At 42.9% G+C, this 23,085-nt stretch overlaps 1 protein-coding gene and 1 long non-coding RNA gene across 3 annotated transcripts in view; one reads left to right on the top strand and one right to left on the bottom strand.

Annotated features, from left to right (window-relative positions):
- Positions 1-23,085, top strand: part of St8sia3os (ST8 alpha-N-acetyl-neuraminide alpha-2,8-sialyltransferase 3, opposite strand) — a 119,457-nt gene that overhangs the window by 917 nt on the left and 95,455 nt on the right. The gene's annotated exons all lie outside the window — the stretch shown is intronic.
- Positions 118-21,905, bottom strand: St8sia3 (ST8 alpha-N-acetyl-neuraminide alpha-2,8-sialyltransferase 3). Of its 2 annotated transcripts, NM_009182.3 has the most exons (6): positions 21,573-21,905; positions 19,458-19,534; positions 10,614-11,171; positions 9,195-9,317; positions 6,281-6,838; positions 120-4,750 (listed from the first exon to the last, which is right to left on the bottom strand). In NM_009182.3, the coding sequence occupies exons 3-6, from the start codon at positions 10,790-10,792 to the stop codon at positions 4,468-4,470; spliced, it is 1,143 nt and encodes a 380-aa protein (NP_033208.2). In that variant the 5' UTR covers positions 10,793-11,171; positions 19,458-19,534; positions 21,573-21,905; the 3' UTR covers positions 120-4,467. The 2 variants fall into 2 exon arrangements, with proteins under 2 accessions (XP_030106227.1, NP_033208.2); XM_030250367.1 differs by lacking the exons at positions 19,458-19,534; positions 21,573-21,905 and adding an exon at positions 11,477-11,644 and having other exon boundaries at positions 118-4,750.

The raw sequence follows: 23,085 nt of genomic DNA, 5'->3' as shown, positions 1-23,085 counted from the left end.
CATTGCTGATGCAACCTTGGCATCCACCAAGTCCTAATCCCAGCATCCCACTGAAACCCGAGTCGGCTCTGCAGCATCAGGCTCCTCCCTGTTTTAACAATAAGAGAACGAACTGCATCAAGGATTAAAACATCTATTCAACCACACATGTCTTTAACAAATCATTACAATAAAAATAAATGCTCAACAAATATCACATAACAAACCATAACATTCGAAAACATTTCCCATTTGAAATGTTCTATTTATGTGGCAAAGCAGTCAGAGTGTGAGGGAGGCAGGATTCGTCATTTTGGTCCTTGGTATCAATTCATTGGTGGCCTCGGTTAAAAGGTCCACGGATTAAGCGGCTTAGACTGACTGGTGAAATGCCTTCGATTCCCGGAACCCATGGTGTTCCATTAGAGCTCTTCAGTCACACATACACAGTCCCAACTCTGGTCACAAGGTCAGTTATACACAGTGGGGAAGTAGTAGAAGCTAAGCAAATATTTGTCTGATACATTCAAACAGTTATGAGAAGAGGGGCTTAAAGACCCAGAACGACACAGACAAGATCTCAGAATGTCTTTTGAAAAAATGAAGAACCACCAAAGTTTTCCACTATGCTTTGTACAATCTTAGTGAAATGAACGAATACAATAGTTCAAAGGCTGTTGTCTCGATTACTTACATGATGGAAAATGTTTCTTAACTCAAGGGGCCCTTGCTGAAAGTTTTATATACAAGGAGAAGTACACAGCCACTTTTAGCCTTCAAATTCTAAATCATGCACACATGATTTTATTGAGATGAATATACTATCAGGTACAATTTCATCTGTCAGCTGTGTACCATCAATAACAGAACTGGGACTTATCAGTCAAGGATTAACAGGTTTCTCTCTCATTTTAGGGGAGAGTGGGTGGTTTTCAGCAGGCTGCTGTGTACTGGGCAGGTATCTCCCCTACTGCTGTGTACCCAGGCAAGTGCATTTAGTAGTCTTTTCCCCTTCTTCCCTTACGGCCCCTCTCCATTATGTTTACGCTCCAAATATTCCAGAGTTAAGTTGCTTTCCTTTGACCTGATCTTTGATTCTGATAAGATTAATATGTGAAATCATAACGTCAATAATTATCTATGTAAAATTTTGGGGAAAATCTATTAGTCTATCTGTATCTCAACCTTAATATTTGTAAAGCCAACATGGGTTAGAAAACTCAATGACTTCTCCCTTTCTATTGTTCCTGCTTCTCTGGGGCTCATGAATTATTGTCTGAGTGTTTGGGGCCTTGCTTGAGGTGAGATAGCATGGACTCATATTCATTGAATTCTCTGATATATTAGTTTTGTCTGGACACTCATATCCATTGGCACTGACAGCCTTGGTACCAGAAGGTTAGGTGAATGAACGGGGTCTTCCTTTGTATATCCTTGCTATAGCCCATGTCTGATATTCAGGTCAGAGACAGATGGTTCAGTGGTCATATTCAGCATTGGCAGACACACAGTACTACTAGATAGACTGCATTTTTAAAAATAACGGTTAAAGTTGCTTAGCATGAGAACACAGTCTGGGAATGGAGATCAATGGTAGAGTATTTGTCTACCATGAGCAAGGTCCTGGGTTGGATCACCAGCTCCATAGACTCACACACAGACCCCAAATTTCCGGGTGTGGGAGGAAGTCATGGCAACCACCTTTTGACTCATGCTGCCAGGAGTTTGTAAATTTCCTTGTCTTCTCTGCTAAGTAAGTAGTTATTTTCAGACAGCCTTGGGAGCATTATAGTGAAATTTATTCACATAGCTGATGGTGTACTCAGCTCTAGGTAGCCGAAAAAAATGAGTATGTTTCTAAGAAAAGAATGTACTAACCCAGATCCAACCAAGTGGAGCCAACATAGAAGGGTGGGGTATGAGCGTGTAGCTGCATAAACAGGAAACTCAATGGTCCCTCTGCTCTGTCCACTGCATTTGAGCCTACAAGCCTGGGGACTGTGGGAGAGCCAACAAACTCTGGCTGCTTTTCTAATAAGAAAATCTTCCTGCCATGAAAGCTGTTGCATTGGTTTACATGTTGAAATAGTTTTGGGAAACAGAAAAAAAAAATTGTAGAATCAGTTGGTCAGAACAGCAGGTCCAGGATACAACTGAGGTTAAAAGGTGCATTAAAAAAAATAACAAAAAACACCACAACATTCAACTAGCTTTGGGGATCTTCTAGTCTTTGAGTATTTTGTCTTGCTTAGTGTAAAGAGTCCAAGTTTATATTTAGTAAGACCTGATGGGCACACTGAAATTAAAGCTTTCGAGTCAGAATCTGGCCTGGATAATGTTAGCATTGGAATAACTTAGCTGCAACCAAATGAGCTAAGGGCTTAGGAATAGCTAGGCTTTTCAGTCCTGATGATAACTGCTGCAATTCTGTCAAGTCTCCATGACCCACACCCATCCAGAGTAGCAGCATGGTGTCCTGCACTCTTTAAAGTGACAGGGCACAGCCATGGTGTGGCTTACTGTGACAGGGCACAGCCATGGTATAATTTTCATGCCCATGAAATTGTCCTTGAATTCTAAAGTGTTTTTAAAAATACCTTATAATTTTAATTTTCTTACTATCCTGTGCATAGTAAATGCTTCTTATTTTGAAATATTTAGCCCCTAGTTCCTCTCCTCTATCTAAGTGGCTGGCATTCACAAAGGGTAAGATGTGCCACAGTTGGCATTGTGTTTGGATCTGAGTGGCTTTCTTTCACTAGATTTATCTGGGGTCGATTTATCTCCTCGAAAAGACCAGTGCAGCTCCAGGACCAGGCGCTACACAAGAACAGTGCATGTCCTTACTCCACTTCTTTTTAGGAATGGTTGGTTTTGTTTTTTCCCAAAAAGGGCCAGTACACTGATGCCTGAACTATAGCAAGGGCTTTTAAAAATATTTACAACACTGTAAGCTGTCTAGATGAGATTTCTGGACAAGAACAAGATAACCCACTGGAACATATAACAAATGTGCTCCATGGGCCCTTGTAAAGAGGAAAGTCTTATGAAAATTTAACATCAACTTGGCCAGACTTTGGGTTGAATTGCAAGAACAAAGTGCTGCTCAGTGTAAACGCCTGGGATGGGAGCGATGTGATTTCTACGGATACAGCTGAAGCAGTGAGAACAATGGCCAGCTGATCTCAAATCCCAAAGGTTACTTAGGACCAAGTATTCCCACTGCATAATGGCTTTTCTTTTTTGAGATGCTCAATGTATAGGCACACAGACTTGGAAACAGAGAATAATATCTTCAACTGTTTCAAAGAAAGCAAGCATGTCTAGATCCTTGTTGGTGGAGATGTCACAGAAAGGATCTGACATGACTAATGCTAACATGCGTCACACAGGGACCAGTCTGGCCAAAGCTCTAGTTTGTCTTCTACACCAACTCTTGTGCTTCTCCAATGTCTCCAATGGTCACAATTCTTTGCAGAGTATACAACCTGCAAACACTCTTCTTCCCCTTTCTTTATAGTCCCTAGGGTTTAAATTAACCCAATGACTCTTTTTTTTTTCTGAGAGAGTGCCCAGCCTAGCGCTTGAAATTAAATAGTTGAAGGCTACACTAGAAAGCCCTTGCAGGATCTGCCACAACTTCGCTCATGCCAACAGACACAATGCTACCCACACTGTGGGCTTTCTTTTTGACAGAAAGAAGAGACACTGTAGCTTATGCCACTCTACTCAAATAGACCACCATGCTGTAGAATAACAATATGGACCAGTAAGAATAAGAGGCATTTCCTATAGAATTCTTCACGGGGGAAGACATTAAGATTTGCTCAGTTTGTTATGAAACATCCAAGTTATCCAGAGCCTTGAACACAATGGGTACAGATGCAAACACATACAAGCAAAGCTAGCCCAGAAGTATTCCTAATTGGTACTAGGGCAACAGGAAGTGTGTGTGTGTGTGTGTGTGTGTGTGTGTGTGTGTGTGTGAGAGAGAGAGAGAGAGAGAGAGAGAGAGAGAGAGAGAGAATGCAACCTGCAAACCAGTTTTTTTACTTTTTATTTTGAAGATTCTGATCCCCTTGGCTAAAGAGATCCTGCTGGAGCTGGCCAGAGCTCCCTGGTTGTGAGGACTATATCAAAGTAGAGAGGAGGAGATGACAGTCACATTCCTCATTCACATGGGAGTCGGTTTATTATTAAAATACAAACTTAGAACTATTTCAAGCTATTCTCTGTGCAGCATACTTCCAAATGCAATATAACCTTTTCCCAATCAAGTCTAAATCACACGGCTTCAATGCACCTGTCCTAAGTTTGTTAAGACCATTCAAAGAGCAGTGCAAAAGAGGAAGAGAAGGCGTCTTTCCTTGTAAGTGGCAGACAGGCTTTGCCAGATTGTCTATGGGTTCTGTTCTGGAGACTATTCAATTTGGTTTGGGGGTGGGGGCACTTTTTAATCAGCCGTTTGGCACTTTCCATTTGGAGTTCTTAGGCACAGTGTGACAGAGTGAGCTTCGTGAGCCCTTCCCCATGCATTCGATAGAGCAGCTGAAACTCAGCAGGCAGCTGGTGAGACTCCTGCCACTTGGTGGTAAATTTGGTTCCTTTTTTGTCATAGTAGTGGTAGGGCAGATCCTCCCTGGTGTTGGGGTCAAATCCAAAGGGCCAGAAACCGTACAAGTGGATCTCTTCACATATTGCAGATGCAAGAGTATACATTAGGATACCTGTGCTCAGTCGTTTGGGTGACAGGTGTTTGTTTTTCCAGTACCTGCAGAACAATAAATACATTGCAGATTCAGCAGCTGGTACTGAATGAAGGTTTCAGTCAGATAAGTCAAGAAGCAGGGCAAGGAGCTAGAGTTTTCTAGACTGTTTGGGTTTCACCGCTAGATACACTTCCCAGCTTCAGTATGCGGTCGGGCCTGCTCCCTTTCGGATGGAATTTAAAATGTCATAAAAAAATCAAATAAAAATGGAGCAGAAGGGAGTAAATACGATGATGTCAAAGATTTGGGATAACGACCTGGTTCCGAACTCTGATTTCTCCCATGTTCAATTGTGACGTTAGACAAACACACTCCACTCTTTGTATTCAGCTATCAAATGTTGGGGTTTAGCTCTATTATCTCTTACGTTCTTGGGAACTGTATCAGTTTGTATACGATACCCTTTGGTAATTATTCACCATTTTTTCAAAGTAAAGGTTTCAGTTAATACAAGTATACATTCAGTTGCCCTTTCTTTTGGAGATACACAAATTAGTCTAGTAAGACTAAGAGCTCTCTTTCAACGGAAGCTCGGCTAAACATCTCAAATTTGGAAGATTTTAGGAAACACCAGGAAGGGAATATCTATTAGAGCATGTACTCTTGGTCACCAGGCCTTCCAGAGAACCCACCTGAACCTATAAGAAGATTTGTGCTCTGCAGTGATGTCTGGATTCCTTACATAAGAGGGCATGGGAGTTGAGGCAATGCCCCCGAGGAGTTAAAGAAAAAAAAAAAAAGAAAACGTTGTATAATTAATCTTGCCTTTAAAAATGCTCTGGATGGTTGTCTCACTTCTGGCTGTATATTTGAACCATCTAAGGGGTTATTAAAAACACCAAGTTCATGATCCATGTCTCCCTTACCGAGTTAGACTCAAGGCCAGCCTAGGCAGTAGTTAGTATTTTACTTCAAAACTCTGATTCTTATAAACAACCAGAACTGAAAGTTACTGGACTAGATGAAAATATTGCAGCTCTGGCCAGTCTCCTTATCAAACCATAAGGAGCAGCAATGAGCTCCTTAGATACTCAAACATTTCATTATAAACGCAGATTATGCTGTTTAGGATTTACCCAGGTGGGTTCCCAAGTCTGAAACTCTACAAACACCCGAACATCGGACAAAAAGGATAGTTTAAAGTCAACGGTAATGTTTTTCTTCTTTAAATTACAATTTTTAAAATTAGGCTTTGCTTGACTTAGTCACTGGAGTTACCGGGATATACCTATCAGTACAAGGGAAATTCTTGGTTGGTGGTGATATCCATGGCTGCGTGCTAAGAAGGGTCAGGAAATAAAAGGAAGGGTGATGAATGGTCTTTTCATTTCTCACTTGGTTACCAGGTAGGGGTAAACTGGACTTTTTAACTAGCATGATACATTCATTCATTAAAAAGATAAGAGTTTGGCCTCAAGAACTAAACTGACCACAGCGACTAGTGAGCTGGACGGCTCCCATGCCCAAGAGATTACAGTGTTGACTTGCCATCTGGTGGGGGTATGAGTTAAATATAATAAAAACATACACACCTGTTGACATGTTGCATGATATTTCCAGGCCAAGCCAACTGGACCTTTAACTGACCTCTGTGCTCAACAAAAAAATCCACTAGCGTTCTCGTTACAGTTGCAGAAGTGTGGAAGAAAAATGCAGGGATCCAAAGTATGGCCCCATCAAGCTTTTTTAAACTGAGGAAGAAGTTGTTACGGTCCTGAATGGTTAAAAGATTGTTGTAATATTTCTCTAAGATGCTCGGATTGAAGGTTGTGAGGTTGGTTTTCCTTCCAACATCTTTGTGGAAAGCCTCTGTCGGGGCAAAATTGCATCGAAAAACAAAATCTGATTTATCTATTTCTTGTCCACACTGACTCCCTGTCAAGATTCCACTGTTTCCAACCACAGCACAAACATTATAACGCTTATTCATAATGGGCGACACATCTGGGAGCAGGGACCGGAAGTTATTGCTAATCGAGAAGACATATTTATGGCTGGAATAATCATAATGCATTAGTTGTCCAATCCGAACACTACTCTTGGTCAAAGAAAAATTTTTTATTACATCGACATGCTGAAGAATTTCTTGCCTAAAATAAAAAAAAGATTCATTAAATACATTTTATTCCAAAGACCCAAGTTTCTCTATCTTATGCTTCCATTTAACTCGCACAAAAATATTAAGCACATTCAAGTAAGAGTATACATTCATGTTTGAGGGCTCCAAAGGGAAGCCTGTTTTATAATGTGCAGGCATGACAAGTCGAGTCATCTTAGTCGAGTTCTGAATGTAACCTTCGGATGCTCGTCAATTCAGCGGTACAGATTGACCTACTATTTCTTGGTATTCTGGCCTACTCGAAGAGTGTATTTGATTAAGGAGGAGGCAGGTGCCAAACTGTGTTAGAAAACACTGGGAGACAATTTACACAGGCCTCAAAGAGCTCACATTAATGTATAAACATTGGTGACTTAGAGTTTGTAACTAGGGGCTACTTGTTGGCTATTGGACTGTAGTGCTCACCAATAGCGAATACTACAGGTGTCTAAATAAAAGCTAAACAGATATGGATGAGTATACAGTCCAGCACTCTATTATTAAAATATGAAAACGGGAAGTGTAATGGGCATGGCTAAACACTTAATAGAAATGAAATGATAATCTCATTGGGGCCGCTGAATCATGAAACAGGGATTTTCTGCTCCCTGTTTGATTATATGGAATCACAACTTAGCGGGATATAGGTGTGCCTTCAGAAAAAAAAGGCCATTAAATCTGAAGAAAATAGGCAATAAAAGAAAAGGCATACTTAGAATTGACTTCAGCTTGGTTTCATATCGAGCTTTTCCATGAAATTATCTCCTTTTAAAGTCTGAGGTACTTAAAAATAGTTTAAAAAGACAGGTAACCTGAAACTTTGCTGCAGGTTCCCCAGTGACAAGAAGGCAAATTGAAACACTCATGCCTTCTGTTTAAACAATAGCGAGATGAAAAGAGCTATGATCAAATCTAGGACAACGTAGACTGGGACAGTCACCTCAGCTTTCAGTTACCAGCATAATTCTTGGAGTTAAAAAAAACCAACCTAAAACAGCACTGTTAAAATTAATTAAAGGTTCCCTAAGAAATGGATTGAAAGGCAGGACATTTTGAGAAGGAAGTGTTCTTTTGATTGATTGCTAGGGATACTTGGCCGAGTGTAGAAAAATACTGTAATTAAGTTAGAGATGTATCTGGTGTGTTTGGGGGATTGGCATGAGGTGTTCTACCTTGAAAACTGTGCTGTCTGTAAAATTAAATTTAGATGAAACCCCGAAAGGCCAACGCTGAAAAGCACCTCCATGGCTTAGAATTAACAGCCACAAACTAGTTTATAATTAAGCATAAATACTTTAAAAACTGTAACCATAATCTTATGATTATACCAGTTAAAAAAACCCATTACCAGTTAAAAAAACATTTTCCTGAAACCATGGGTTTCTTTTCATTCTTCCAGTAGATTATATATATGTGTATATATATATACATATACATATACATATATATATATATATGTATATATATACACACACATATATACATATATATACACACTCTCTCTCTGTATATATACATACATATTTATATATATATATATTTTAAAGTACTGTGACAATAAATGCAATAAATACCAGGGCAAGACCACATATTCCTTTCTGGTTTGTAAAATAAGCATTCACAGCCCTAATAAATACACTAGATGGCTCACATTGCATTGAGTGGCATAACAATCACACTGGGGGGGGGGGGGTGGCTGTGCCTATGGTTCTGAGACCAAAAATCACTGAGACTTAATTTCCTTCTTCCCCCTTCACCTAAAACAATGAAGAAAATTCTTCTTCATGTATAAAAACAGGCCACTACAATGAATAACAATGAAGTTTTATAATATTAAAAGTTTCAAAAGCTTCATGAAAACAAACAGGCAAAACCAAAACAAAATCATGTTTACATACATATATATTTGGGCCCACATCTCCACTAGTGAGTGATGTGGTAAGGTTGTGTTTCAGTAAGATTGTATAACTATATTATAAAGGAGACCATCCACTTTCAATGAATGAAACCTTATTTTAAATTTTTTATTGATTTATTTTTTAAAATAGACAACTTTGGTGCAGCCAGACAACATGGTGTTCAGTCAAGGCCAAATTACGAAGGTATTAGCCAACCTGATTGCTCCTTTTTAGAGGGTACTACAAATATTTAAGAGGGATGGCTACGGATCATCTCCTCTTACATTTAGGCTACGAAAATAAAGCCCCTACACTTGTAGGTGGGGCAAGACAAGTTGTAGCTTTGTGTGTGTGTGGTACTTGTTTTGGATTAGTTTTTGTGCTGCTTGTTTTATTGAGTTTCAAAATTAAAAACAACATCAACAACCAAAACCTCTCTTCCTATCCTACCTTTGATGTAAAAACGCTGTCCGATTAAATGTCCATTTAGAAGGTTTCTCTTGGAGTTCATGGGTGAGAGAATTCGTAATGGGCACAAATGACTGGTCTAGAAACTTCAGTGCAAACTGTGACCTGAAGAGGAGCATGAGTTCAGATAGGTGCTGGCCTCAGGGAGGGGAACCCAGAGAGTGACAGCGCCAGCAACAACCAGAAGCGGCAGCTGGCACAAGAGCAAGCCCACCCCCACAGCCCCTCTCTTTTGGCACATTCTCTGCTCCTACACAAGCCCGGAAGAGAGGAAGAAAAGGGGAAACTCTTCCCCATTGTCTAGCCCTCCGGGTGCAGGGGAGACCGTAAGAAAGATGGCGGTCACACAAACAGCAAGGGTCGGAGCCCAGCCCAGGGCTGCAGTCCGCGGCTCAGCGGGACTACGAGTCAGCACCGCGGACAGCAGCCGCCGGCCCGACCCCGCCACCCCCAGGCCCGGAGAATTGATTTTTGGTGAAAGGGCAGAGGAAATTCGAGACCCAGGCGAAAGGGGTGGGGGTTGGGGGCTCCAGCCTTAACCTTTTCCTTCCCACGCCCCAAGTCTGATTTCACCCTCAGCCTTTAGCTTGAGACTCCCAGAGGCCGCCTGCAGCCGAGCTCTTCTGTCCAGGCCTAGCTTCCTCAGGTTGCACATCCCTAGCCCAGCTTGGCCCACAGGGTGCAGCTTGAGGTTGCCACCCGCCCACCAGAAGGCGGTGTAGGGAGAGCTCCTTACGGGGGCCCAGGTAGGGGTGGGGCTCCACAGGAGCTGTGCGGAGCTGCGCCCCGCGGTGACTTCGACCGGGCGAGGGTGGGCGGCCCTCAGCAGAAGGCTAGCTTCCCGCAGGGGCTAAGGAATTGCAGAAATCCAGGAAGGGAGGGGGCGAGTGGCAGCGGGGGGTTGGGGAGAGGGTCGAGGAAGAACCCCCTAGGGGCTTCAAGAGAATAAACCTGCGCATCATTAGATGAGAAGGGGGAGGAGGGAAGGGATGCGAGAGCAGTCGGCGCCTGCGCCATTAGATCGCCCCAGCCAGGCCTGCGGAGTCCGCCGCTAGTGCTCAGCCAGGTCGCTCACCTCAAGCCTTGTCCATCTCTGGGTTCACCCCCGCCCCCCTCCGCTGTCCAAACACCGCCTCTCGCTCTACCACCCACACCCCAGTTTTGAAATGGGGGAAGGGACACAGAGGAAGAATAGGAGAAATTCAATCACATCGATTAGGACAAAGGCTTTTAGGGGCTTTGGGATAAAAAATAAAATAAAATAAATAAAGAGCAGAAACAGAAAAAGGAATGAAAGGACCACGCAGTTACGGAGAAGCCCAAACACTCTTCTCTGACGGTCCCCCAACACACCATCGACCCGAGATACCCGAGGGTGCTCCAACAGAGGCCCACACTCACCGGAATCCCGCGTGGAACATGTACATTCGGGGCGCCCCCGGGCTGGCGTACTTGGGAGTGGTGAAGATGTTCTCCTTTTTCAGAGACACGTAGCTGATAAGCGATAAAATCAGCAGGGCCACGCTGAGCATGACCAGCCCTAGCACACTGGCGACTCGGGCCATTTTGCAATTTCTCATCCCGGGCTAGGCTGGGTTCAGGGAAACCGGGGAAATCGGTCCATTGAGCGGCCAGCAGCCTGCTGGCGTGTGAGTGTGTTGTGTGCGTGCGTGTGTGCTCGCGGGCGCGTGTGAGTGTGTGTGGCGGGGGAGGGGGGACCCAGGCAATTGAGTCGCAGAGGGCCCGGGGGTGGAGAACGACCTGGAGCCCCGAGAGAAGCGGGAGCCCGCTCCCTACCCCACCCCGGGGCAGGGTCGAGCCTGGCCCGGAGCTGAAATGGAAGATGGAGGGTCTGCGCGGCGGCGTGGCGGGCGGTGGAGCACAAGGAGCAGTGCGTCTCCGGCTGCGGGCTCAGGCTCCCCAGCGCGTTCCCAGCGAGGTTGCCATCTCCACCGCCGCCTGAAAGATAAATGTGATTGGAATAGTGTTACAGTTCGATCTAAGCACAGGATTTAATTAATGAACTCTAATCTCCTAAATAACCAAGGGGAGGGATCAGGAGGAGGGAGGGCAGGAGGGGAAGCGGCTTGGGGGTGGTGGGGGACGGGAAAGAGACTGGGAGGCTGGAACCCATTCCAATGGGCTCCAGGACCAGCTAAAGGTACAGCTGAGAAGGAGGCTGCTGGGAGACAGATGCCCAAACTTAGTTAAATGAACCACTCATTACTTTAGGAAATACATCACGAAATAGAACGATAAATAACCTGATTTGCTACTGTGGAGGCTAAACACCAGCTGGGTACTTCTCAGAGAGGCAGTGAAAATGTTTTTTAGGAAGACAAACGTTTAAAAGCTTTCTCATCTCCATCATGCATCACCTGGAGTCCCACGGGCAGCACCTGCTGCAGCATCTCTGCAAGGAAGATCCAAATGGCAGCGGGACTAGACTGCTTTGGGAACGCTTAAAAATACACTCTAGAGAATATTCTAGAACGTCTCACCTTGCTCCTTATATACTTACATAAAAGACGGGTACAAGCAAAGCTATAAGGCATTTGATAAGCATGGAAGGCTTGACTGTCCCTCATGCTCCCCTCAGAGTTTGGCCTATGTATCCAGCATCAGGTTTAAAACTGTTAGACCTGAGTCTCTATTATTCACTCTTGGGACTTAACTTTAGGTCAGGCAGGCTCCCAGAAGCCAGGACCATTATAAGTGGGCAAAATGGCTTTTGTGGGAGCTAGGTAAGAGAGGTTTGACTGGAGGGTGGCAGAAAAATACATTTGTATTGCTTGACTATATTGTCTCATTGCATGCTGTCTATCTTAATATCCATTAGAAATGAACGTCCATCCGCTTTCAGTCACTCTCAGAGGAAACACATTGGTTTCTTTCACTTTGCTCTTTACAGTTAGATTATGATCTCTTCTGCTCTCCCTTTGCCCATGGTTTGGTCATTCCTGTGCTGGTCATTAAGAACTACTGAAAGACAAGCCAGGGCCTTTGAGAACCTTCTCTATAAAGCAGAGTTGAGGTCTCTCCAAGAGGCTCCATGCCTTTATGAAGGTGGGAATGCCTAATGGTATGCTCCGCCTTACAGACTGTAAACTCACAAAAAAAAGGAAGGTCTCTTGGGCTAGGAGCTCCTGCAGGGCAAGGGCCATGTCTTCTCCTCTAGTACTGTCTCATCTTGAGGGAATACTAGTTAAATATGCGAAGACCGGGCAAGCTTTCTCACCAAGTTACATGGCGACACACAGGATACTTCTGTGGTCAACGACAAAGGGGAGCATCTAGTACCCTCTAAAGAGATTTATACCAAAATATGATGATGTGAGGCAAGGATATACAGATAATCTTTTCCTTATGGAGGCTTTTGTTACTCAAAAAGATCCAGGAGCTCAGACGGTGGATCAGTTGATAAAGTGCCTGTCACACAGGCATGAGGACCGAGGAAGTCTAGATCTCTAAATTTCACATAAAAGCTAGGCACTGCCCTGCTAAATAAGAAGGGAGGGAGGGAAACAAGGAGGCAGGTGGGTCCTTAGAGCTCATTGGACAGTTATTTTAGCCAGTGGGTAAATTCTGGGTTTAATGAGAGAGCCTGTTTTGAAAACTAAAATGGTAAATGATTGAAGAAGACAGCTGATGTCAACCTCTAGTATTTAAACACACGAACAATATATATATGAGCACTCACATGCACATGTGCAAATACCCACATAAACGCATGTACACACATACAGTTTTAGAAAAGTGTTGTGTGCTTGATGTATCTTGCTTTTGTTTGGTTATGGTCAGAATACCTGGCAGAAACATCTCAAGGAAGGACAGGCTTGTCTTGACCCACTGTTCAGGTTTCAGTCCACTGTGGTGGGGAAGCCTTGAGCAGGTTCATGGCCTTAGAGGTGTTTGCTTTGCTGCAAATCAGGAGTCGAAGAACACTGATAACAGGGACAGTCTGCAACCTTCAATATCCCATATCTACCTTTACCAGCCAGCCTACATCCTAAAGGTTCTCCACTCCCCTCAAATGGACAAGAGTTCAAACCAAGCAGTGAGGGGCATTTCAGAGTGAAAACGTGATACCTAAATAGGATGAATAAATCCTAAGTCTATATAACCACTCTTATATTTTTAGAAGAAAGGATTCTATGAGTATAAAATGCCAAAAGGACCACAGTCTGAATCTCTCTCCAGAAATTCCACATGTTGGAAAAATGCTTATTGAGTGGGGAGCAGGCATGCCATAGGGAGGTGATTGAGGTGGCATGGCCACACCCGACTTCAGAGCTGACTCTAGCATCTGGCCTAAATATGAATGAGACACATGGGGCAAGGTTTTGACATCTTTCTCTAACCTCTGTGTGCCCAGTTGTGGATTACATAGAAAAGGGTATACCTGGTAGAAATTTCCTGCAGAAAGTGGTAAAGATCAAGAAACAACCTTTTCCTCAATGAAACATTCCTGAGACCTATCATGGCAATGCACTCTGCCTGGATTGAACTGTTGTTCTAGGCGCCAGGTGTGGTGGCACACACCTTTAATCCCAGCACTTTCGAAGCAGAGGCATGACCTCTGTGAGTTCAAGGTCAGGCTGGACTATATCGTGAGAACTCAGGGATAGCCAGGACTATGCAGTAAGAGACCCTGTCTCAAACCACCACCACCACCACCACCCCCCCCCCCACCTCCACCTCCTAACCAACCAACCGAACCCTAAAAGTTGTTCTAGGAACTTATGAGATGGCTCTGCAGTTAAGAGGACTTGCTTTCCTGGAGGACACAGGTTCAACTCCTAGTATCCACATGGCTGCTCACAAACATCTGTAATTTTAGTCCAGGGGCCCTCTTCTGGCTTCCGCAGGCACTACATGCAAGTAGTTTACAAACATACTTGCAGATAAATACCCATACATAAAGACTAAAAAGTCATTCTTTTTTTTGCATAGCAAAACTCTATGAACCTTCTACTAATGATGGTGGTGCTTCAGAAAGAACTACAGTTCCTGGAAACAAGATTTTTTTTCAGGCCTAAGATTATAGCTCTTCGCTAAATTAAAAATAAGTAAGCCTTTCAAAAGTGCCTATCAAAGTTTTAAAATTCTATTTTGAAAATCGCCTCTGTTTGGGAATAAAGGGGAGAAAAGAAAAAATAAAACACACACTGGTTTTAAACTTTCCTCGGGGACTTTCTACTTTGGTTAGAGCTTTTCTTCCTCTTTCTCACATTTTGCACTCATGATATTAGTGCTCAGTGTCTCTTCACCAGAGTGAATTCCAGTCACTAGAAAGCCTTGAAAGGGTGATTTTTTTTATTATAAATATCAGCATTAATTAATTAATTAATTTTTGTTTTCTTTCCTCAGTTCATTAAATAAAATGCACTGGCTATTCATATTAATGCTGGGCAGGACAACCTCATGATGTTGACGGTCTTGTCAGAGTCTCTTTCTTCATAGTCCTGAGTAGGTGCTCTATGAAAAGCCAGACAACACTGGACTCATGAGAGAACAGGGTATTGATCTATATTACACAAAATTGATGGAGTTCTTTACCAGGTACCATTTGGGTTGGGTTTTTAATTTTTTAATTATATGTATATAAATGTTTTGCCTGTGTGTATAGACAGACATACCATGTGTGCCAGCTGTCTTCAGTGTGTTTTATTTGCCAGTGAACAAGAACATATGTCTTTTATGAACTACTTCTGAATAGGCACAGAGGAGTTAACCTCCTGGATGGCTAGGGATCTTACCCAGAAGTCACAGAGATCAAAGTTCAGGAGACTCAGGAAGAGTCTATTGGGAAACTGTTCTCTGTAACATGTGACTGGAGCTTGTTATTGACTGGCATCATGGCTTCTAGTTAGCCTAGTAGTGGCCATGGAGGAAGGTTCTTGAGGTCTTCTGAGTTTTCACCTCTTATATTTTCCCATATAGAAAATACGCATTGTATGAAGTCATTGGTAGGAAAAGTCATTGGGGTCAGAGAAAGTGCCACAAAGGCTCTCAGATACACAGATGCATGAGGTTCTCAGAGATGGGGATGGAGAGGACAGAGCCAGCAGGGATGAGCTAAAGTGAGTATCCAGGAAAACAAAGGTTTGGGGCAGGGGAGCAGATGGGTCTCTTCAGACTGAACTTCAGACTGAACTGGAAACAGCCCAAGATATACAGAACGCTTAAGCATCAACCACTTTTTATCCATTGTGTCCAAATGCTATTAGGAAAGTGTAGCTGTTTACATCATGGATAAGAATAAATGGATCTTGAAAGAAGATCTGGGTGTGGTGGTGGTGGTGGTGGCAGTGGTGGTGGTGGTGGCATACTCCTATAATCTCTGCACTTGGGAGGTTCAGGCAGGAAGATTATGGACTTGAGTTCACCTTGAGCTATAAAGTAAGACTCTATGCCAACACAGACAAGACCAGAAGTTAAAGATTTGCTCAAGGTAAACCCCTCTGGATGTGAAGCTGACCATTTCTGCTAGATCACACAGTTTGTAAGTAGGTTCTGGGGCAGATGGAGGGTTAGACATTTCAGCAGTCGGGGGAAGCTGGAAATAAGAACCAGTTCTTTTTATTACTACCTGTGATGATTACTACCCAAGATGATGGGTCTGGCGATTCATCTAACATTTCTTTTTTTTCCTTTCTTTTTAATTAGGTATTTATTTCATTTACATTTCCAATGCTATCCCAAAAGTCCCCCCTACCCTCCCCCCACTTCCTTCACCCACCCACTCGTACTTCTTGGCCCTGGCTTTCCCCTGTACTGAGGCATATAAAGTTTGCAAGACCAATGGGCCTCTCTTTCCACTGATGGTCAACTAGGCCATCTTTTGATACATATGCAGCTAGAGACATGAGCTCCGGGGGGTACTGGTTAGTTCATATTGTTGTTCCACCTATAGGGTTGCAGATCCCCCCAGTTCCTTGGGTACTTTCTCTAGCTCCTCCATTGGGGGCCCTGTGATCCATCCAATAGCTGACTGTGAGCATCCACTTCTGTGTTTGCTAGGCCCCAGCATAGCCTCACAAGAGACAGCTATATCAGGGTCCTTTCAGCAAAATCTTGCTAGTGTATGCAATCCATCTAACATTTCTGTCTCATTGTGTTGCATATGGTACTAGGCATTTCCATTATTGACATTGTTCAGTGTCTGGTCATTCCTTTGAAGACACCCAGAAGGTCCCTGATAGACCCTGATTTGACTTTTAAGTTTCAACTTTACAGTGGCATCAGAGCAACATGGACCCAAGCGGGAATGCGTATTAAGTTCTGACTTGTTTCTGAGGCTAGCCTTCCTTTGTGATGAATGAGAGTCACAGCTCCTAATCAGACACACAAGTCATAGGGTGAACAGGTGAGACATTCAATTAATCCCAGGAGACAGCCAACACTTTATTCTAAAATAAGTGTCATGTTCGTTTATTTTACCCAAATGGAAGCTAATGGAGCTACTTGAGTGCATTTGAGATTGCCTACACTGGGCTGTGGCGCTTGCTCAGTTAGGTGTATGAACACTTTAAATATATTCAACTCCATGAAATCTCAGTGTGTAGTGAGTTTATAGGAGTGCAATCCTATCAGAAGCCAGGAATTTCTGCAATGACTTTCACCATTTAAAGAAGGAAGACCCAAAACTTGGAGAGTCGGGAAACTTGCTAGCTAGTTTGCTCCAGAAGGGCTCTGTTTCCAGTTTGTTGCCCTGGGACACAAGGACCTAGAGGGGAGTAAACTGCCTTAGTTATAGCATCTCCAGGTTCTTGAGGGAAGACATGCACAGAAGCAACTGCAGGAAGGTGAGGTCAGTTAAGAGAAGACCACAATGCTGCCCTTGCAGGCTCTCTGGGGCTGGGAGAAGGCAAGTGGGGTTGGAGCGTGGGCTAACTATCCTGTAGTGTTGGCTGGAAGTTGTAACTTCTATTCATTCACAACTCCTCAGGCTCAGAGCTTAGCGTAGAGAGCAACTGGGACTCCTCTGCCTGAGGGCCTGGTCAGGGAGAACACTGGCCTTCTGGACTGATCATAGATGTGGAGCACAGCACCCCTGGAAAGCAGCCGCTGTCTAATTTACCCATGAGGCCATGGGTAGTGAAGTTAAGTAACTACATTAGGTTAACATTAATACACACACATGTATACAATAAAGAAAGGACAGACTCAAAACAGGAAGGCTCCCTCTCCCCATTCTTCCTCAGGGTTTCAGTGACTTCCTTGGGGACAGGCAGCCACTGGATGTCTAGATATGTTCTATACCAGACATGCCAGCCATGTGAGATGTGTCTACTTAACACAGGTAAATGCTGAGTTCCATTTAAAAATGATTCTCTCTCGCTTTTTTTTTTTTTTTTTTTTTTTTTTTTGGTATGCATCTCTACAAAGACCTTTTAAGATTTCAGATATTTTCAGAGATTACGTTTCCTGGAAGCAGAGGAATTACTCATTTTGTGCCTCTAGACAAGTGCTTTCCTTAAAGCTCAGAAGGGTCTCTGTGAAAGGAATACAAGAACTTCACAGTCTCCCTTCTTCATTGAATAAATAAAATATAGTTGGAATGCTGTCTTAAGGTTGAAAGTTTTTCTTTTTTCTAGTTCTGGGAAATGGTTTGGAAGGGGCTATTATGTTCAATTGTGTTAATCGCTTAGGCCCTCAAATAGATGTTCGACTTTTCAAATATTTGCAGCCATTATTTTTTTTGGAAGCCAAGTTATTACAGTTGGGGAATATACTTGAAAAATAATCTTAGTTAAGTCTTAAGCTATTCAGTTGTTTATTATGTCTCATTATCACAGGGACTATGGGCATAGAAAAATCACACACACACACACACACACACACACACACACACACTCACACACACACACACAAACCCTATCCCCTGTTAGAGCAGTAGAGAATGGGAGAGGGTAGGATTTTAAAAGAAATCTAATTTTATGTTTCATTTTGAGTTTTAGGGTATTTTTTTTTTCTTTTCACTTTGTGCTTCTGAAACTGTAATTGTCAACAGCATGTCTTTGAGAACAGGAAAAAGAAACAACCGTTTTGTTTGCCTGTTATTATAGCAGTATAAAAGCAGTAACATTTCCATGTAATTTTGAAAAGTGCACCGCTGCTGGCTGGTTTATTGACGAGTGCTGCTTCCTCCGAGGAGACAATAAGAATTGCTGGAGATGAACTGCTAAGCATCGCTTTCCTTGAGCTTGGGTCGCTATGAGTAGTGAATACCTCTGGCTGAGATTTCTTGTCTTCTGCTCACAGGGGACTCACAAAGATCAGAGACCACAGCACTTCCTTCTACTGAGATATTCAGTCTCAGTAATAGCCAGACAAATCAAATATGCCACCTTCTATTGGTAGACTTGCCATTCCATTTCTAATGGTGCTAAATACGATACTATTTTTTTAAACTCCTTTCCATAGATGGGAAAAGACATCTGTGGGGGTTAGTTAGCTTGTCCAAGGTCCCGAAACTATTCAACAATTTTGTTGGTTTTTTCAAGATAGGGTTTCTCTGTGTAGCCCTTGCTGTCCTGAAACCCACTCTGTAGACCAGGCTTTCCTCAAATTCAGACATCTGCCCGCCTCTGCCTCCTGAGTGCTGGGATTAGAGGCGTGTGCCACCATCTCTACATCTATTTTTTTTATTTACTCATTTTTGAGACAGATTCTCACGTAGTTTAGGATGGGCTCCAACTCTCTCTATAGCTAAGAATGACCCCGAACTCCTGAACTTCCTGCCTTTTCCTCCTAAGTGCTAGAGTGATTACCAAACTATTCCTTTCTGCAGCAAGCTCAGTTACCTCCCATGTGAGAAGCTTGAAATGCATATACCGGAATGTGAAAGGTGCTTCTTCAATGGGGATAGTTTTCATTAGGCAAGGAGCCAAGGATGGAGTGCCTAGAGGAACTATGCTCTCTTTTGTACAACAAACTTTCTCCAAGGATTCATGAGCAAGGCAAGTGACTCTTGCATGGATGAGAACGCCCATGAAAATCTGAGAAGTGTCCATTATAGCTTTGCTTTAAAATCCTAATGCTTTATGGCCTTGTGGAAGTGATATAAGATGAAGAAGTGGCTGGTTTTGGAGTGCTGTACTTCTGTCTGAGAAGGGCAAAGAGATGTGGGCAGACCAAGAATGCATTAATGCTTTCTCCCTGATAGTAACCAGAGTCGAGCAGACATAGCCAGCAGCAGTGTGGCAGGGGAGGGTAATTGATCGTTCCTTAGATACTCACACTGGTTACCAGACACCTGTCAACTCCTAGTTGCGACTTGATCCATCTTTCCATATTGTCCCTCTGAATTCAAATTGCTATAAAGAAAAAGAAATCCAAGCATTAAGTCACGCTGTATCGTTGACAAAGAACTCTATTGGCTAATATTTTTGTATCTAACGACAACATGAAACCCACAGTAAGATGCAATCCAATTCTGACTATCTACAGTCATCTATGATTAAAGAACACCTGTCTGTGGGGCCTCAGTAACACCACGGAAGGTGTTACTGTTGGCTCTAAACAAGTAACTGAGAAGGCTTCGGCTCTGGTTATTGTAGGTCCAGCATAGTATGCAGGTGGGCAAACCCGGGTAACTCAGATAGACCTTGAGGCAGTCATTGAGTTTGCTGGTGCTTTTGGCTCAGATCTGGGATACTCTTTTACCTTCTGCCCAGGGAATTAGACTCCTGACTAGTAGCACTGTCTGCTCTCATTGATGTCCTTCAGTCTCTGGCCTTCCCTTTTCTCTGTAAGCATGATATTGACAACTGAATGGGAACCACACAACATTAAATTTACTTTTAAACTTTTACAGCAGTAACATCTTTGCTCTTTTTAGTTTCATGTGAGATGGCTGATCTATTTAGCAATTTTAAGCAGGATTTGTGGGACTCTGGACACTGCATCTATAATAGATTGGGTGCAAGCCTAGCTGTGAAAAAGCAAGAGTTGCAAACAGCATTAGACCTTCAGATAGTCTCTGTGAGCACTTATCAAAGGATACTGTCTTTGTGAGCTCAGCGTGGAAGGGGATGCTGGCTCCTCACAGGTCTTTACAGTTGATAATCACTATCTTTAGGGCCATCTTTGGGGAAAAGGAACTGACAGCCATATAAATCTTACATTTTATAGCACTTCAATTCTTTTTTTTTTCAAAGTGCTCTCACATCTATTATCCCTTCTTGACCTCTCAAGGAAACTGTGCGTTGAGCACAGCACGTATTTTCATCCTGATTTTACAGATAAGGTTAAATCACACGGTAAAACGGGGGAGGGGACGCTAAATATCTATGCCTGATGTTAAGACTGCTAATATCTTTTCTGAAAAAACACCCCTCTCTGTTTCTTCTCTGTTTTCTATTACTCTCCAAGAATTGCTGGCTTTCAACAAATACATCAAATTTCCTCCTTCAGTTAATTTGTAAATTGATGAATAAAACTGGCATGCATTTATTCTTTAAGCCATATTTTGAAATTTGTTTACACTGTGGAATAGCTAACTGGTCTACCAAACAGATGCTTCACTTACTTTCTTTTACTTTAAAGAAATTAAAGTAATTAAGAGCTACTTTGCTCTTAATTCCACCTGCACAGAACCTGGGCCAGTGAATAGTACGTAAGCCTACATCTCAGCACCAACCGAGTCCCGATGCTGGCAACATTTCTTAGGTATCTGTGTGCTTTTGGTGATTCAGGTGCTCAGTGGAGATAGAAGCCCCATTCGAAGCTTGGCCATGGCAGGTCTAATGCTAAAGTAAATGAGTTTTCCTCAAGTGACAGCCTGGGGTGATTTGGCACTAGTATCTTTATTAAATTCACTCTTCCATTGACTTCTAGAAATGACACTCAGCTGATTATCTGATTTTTTTTCCTGCTTTATCTTCTTGTTTGTTTTTCCCCAGAAAGGGTCTTTTTATGTAGTCCCAGAGTTTGCTATGTAGATCGTCCTAGCCTCAAACTCACAGAGATCCACCTGCCTCTTCCTGGGATTAAAGGCATGCACCACCACAGTTGGTTTATTGGTTTATTTTCCCCCTAACTCGTCTTTCTTATTTGTTAATTATTTTTTAATTTGTTTTTAATGGCAGGATCTCATGTCTCCCGGGTTGGCTTCAGATTTACTTTGCAGCAGCCAAGGATGGCTTTGAATTCCTGAACCTCCTGCCTCTACTATGTGAGCACCGGGATTACAAGTACACTCTAACATCCTAGCTCATTCTGTGCTGAAGATAACACTCTAGTGTTAGGCAAACACTGTACTGATTGAGTTACATCTTTAGCCTTGCTCTTTGTACTGATCAGTCACACAAAGAAGAAGGAATTAGTGAGGTGATTGTGAAAAGGCTCACTTACTTTCAAGAGCTTGGGCAATGCAGTGTCAGCTGTGCAGAGCAGAAGCTACATCTTAGGAGCTACCACAGTGGAGCGGTCTGAGTGTAGATGGCCCCAGGAGTGGCATGATTGGGGGTGTGGCCTTGTAGGAGGAAGTGTGTCACTTCTTTATGTTGAGATGGGGGATCTCTGTAGTTCAGTCTAGCTTTCACCTGGTAACATTCCTGCTTTATCATGCTCTAACATTTCTGGCTTCCATCAAACCCTCCTCTTTTTCCTCTTCCTCCTCCTTTTTGAGACAGGGTCTCTCTATGTAGCCAGGGCTGCCCTGGAACTCACAGTGTAGAACAATCTGACCTGGAACACACACAGATACAGGTCTCTGCCTGCCTTTGTCTCCGGAATGCTGGGATTAAAGCACACGTCACTCCACCCAGTGCTTCTTCCTTCCTTATTGTAGCAATGAATGACCAGGCTAAAGTCATCTAATGACCCTGTAGCCTATGTACTTGGTTATTCTTCTCTCCCTTACTCCATCTTATTTGCTGTCTCTTCTGTTTGGATTTCCTATCAGTTTAATATCTGGGGACTTTTGTCTTTTTGATCCCCCCCCAAGTTTAAGAATGGAAAATAGATTAAGTTATCAAGTTGTGTCTAAGGTCAATTTTCCCGAGGACCTGCAAGTGAACACAGTGATGACTAAGTAGAAAGAGCTACCTGACCTTTCCATGTCTGCCTCTTCAACTTTACAAGAGAACTAGTAGTAACTCTCAAAGGTAGCTGAGCAGATTTAGTGGGCGAATGTCCGTAATGTGTTAGTCACTGTGCGTGTTTAAGTGTTCATTTTGATCCACATTTCATTACTGCTATCCTATCTCTAAGCAACTCCCTTCCTGCTTCTGATATTTACTGCCCTCTCTGTTTTCATCAGACATATATCTTCTAAGTACTTATGACTTAGGGCTAAGCACTCTTCCATTTTGGGTTTCACGATTGGATCATTACAATGAAATTTGGTTGTTTAGAGCCTTTGCGACTTGTAACTAGTACCTTAGAATAGACTATCACTCTGGCTGGGCACCTGTGATTGGCATTGATGGCAGAGTCCCAGCATGCATCATCTCCCCAGCAACTCTTAACACATTAGCCCCACTATGATAATTTCGTATTCTTGAAGAATATTTTATTTGTTCTTTGAGAATTTTTGCACAATGTTTTTGACTATATCTTCCCCCTTAACTCTTTCCAGTTCAATTCCCTTCTCTACACTTAAATTTAAATCCATTAAGACATTTGTGTCACCTAAATATTCTAGATAGGTGGCCTTCCACTGGAGTATTTCTCTAATCTACCATTAGAGAAAACTGACAGTCCTTCTCTTAGCCAATCCCTCAGGTAATGACAAGACTTCATGCCCATCTCTCCTTTTCATACTGGGATTTGGTCTGGCTTGGGTTTCCACAGGTCTGTGCCTGCTGTCACAACTGTAAATTCCTACATGCAACTGCCCTGCTGTGTCTAGAAGATATTCTTT

The sequence above is a fragment of the Mus musculus genome, chromosome 18 (genome assembly GCF_000001635.26).
Source record: "Mus musculus strain C57BL/6J chromosome 18, GRCm38.p6 C57BL/6J".
NCBI lineage: Eukaryota > Metazoa > Chordata > Mammalia > Rodentia > Muridae > Mus > Mus musculus.
The sequence above is the reverse complement of the archived record's forward strand: the minus strand, read 5'-3'. Positions and strand labels throughout refer to the sequence as shown.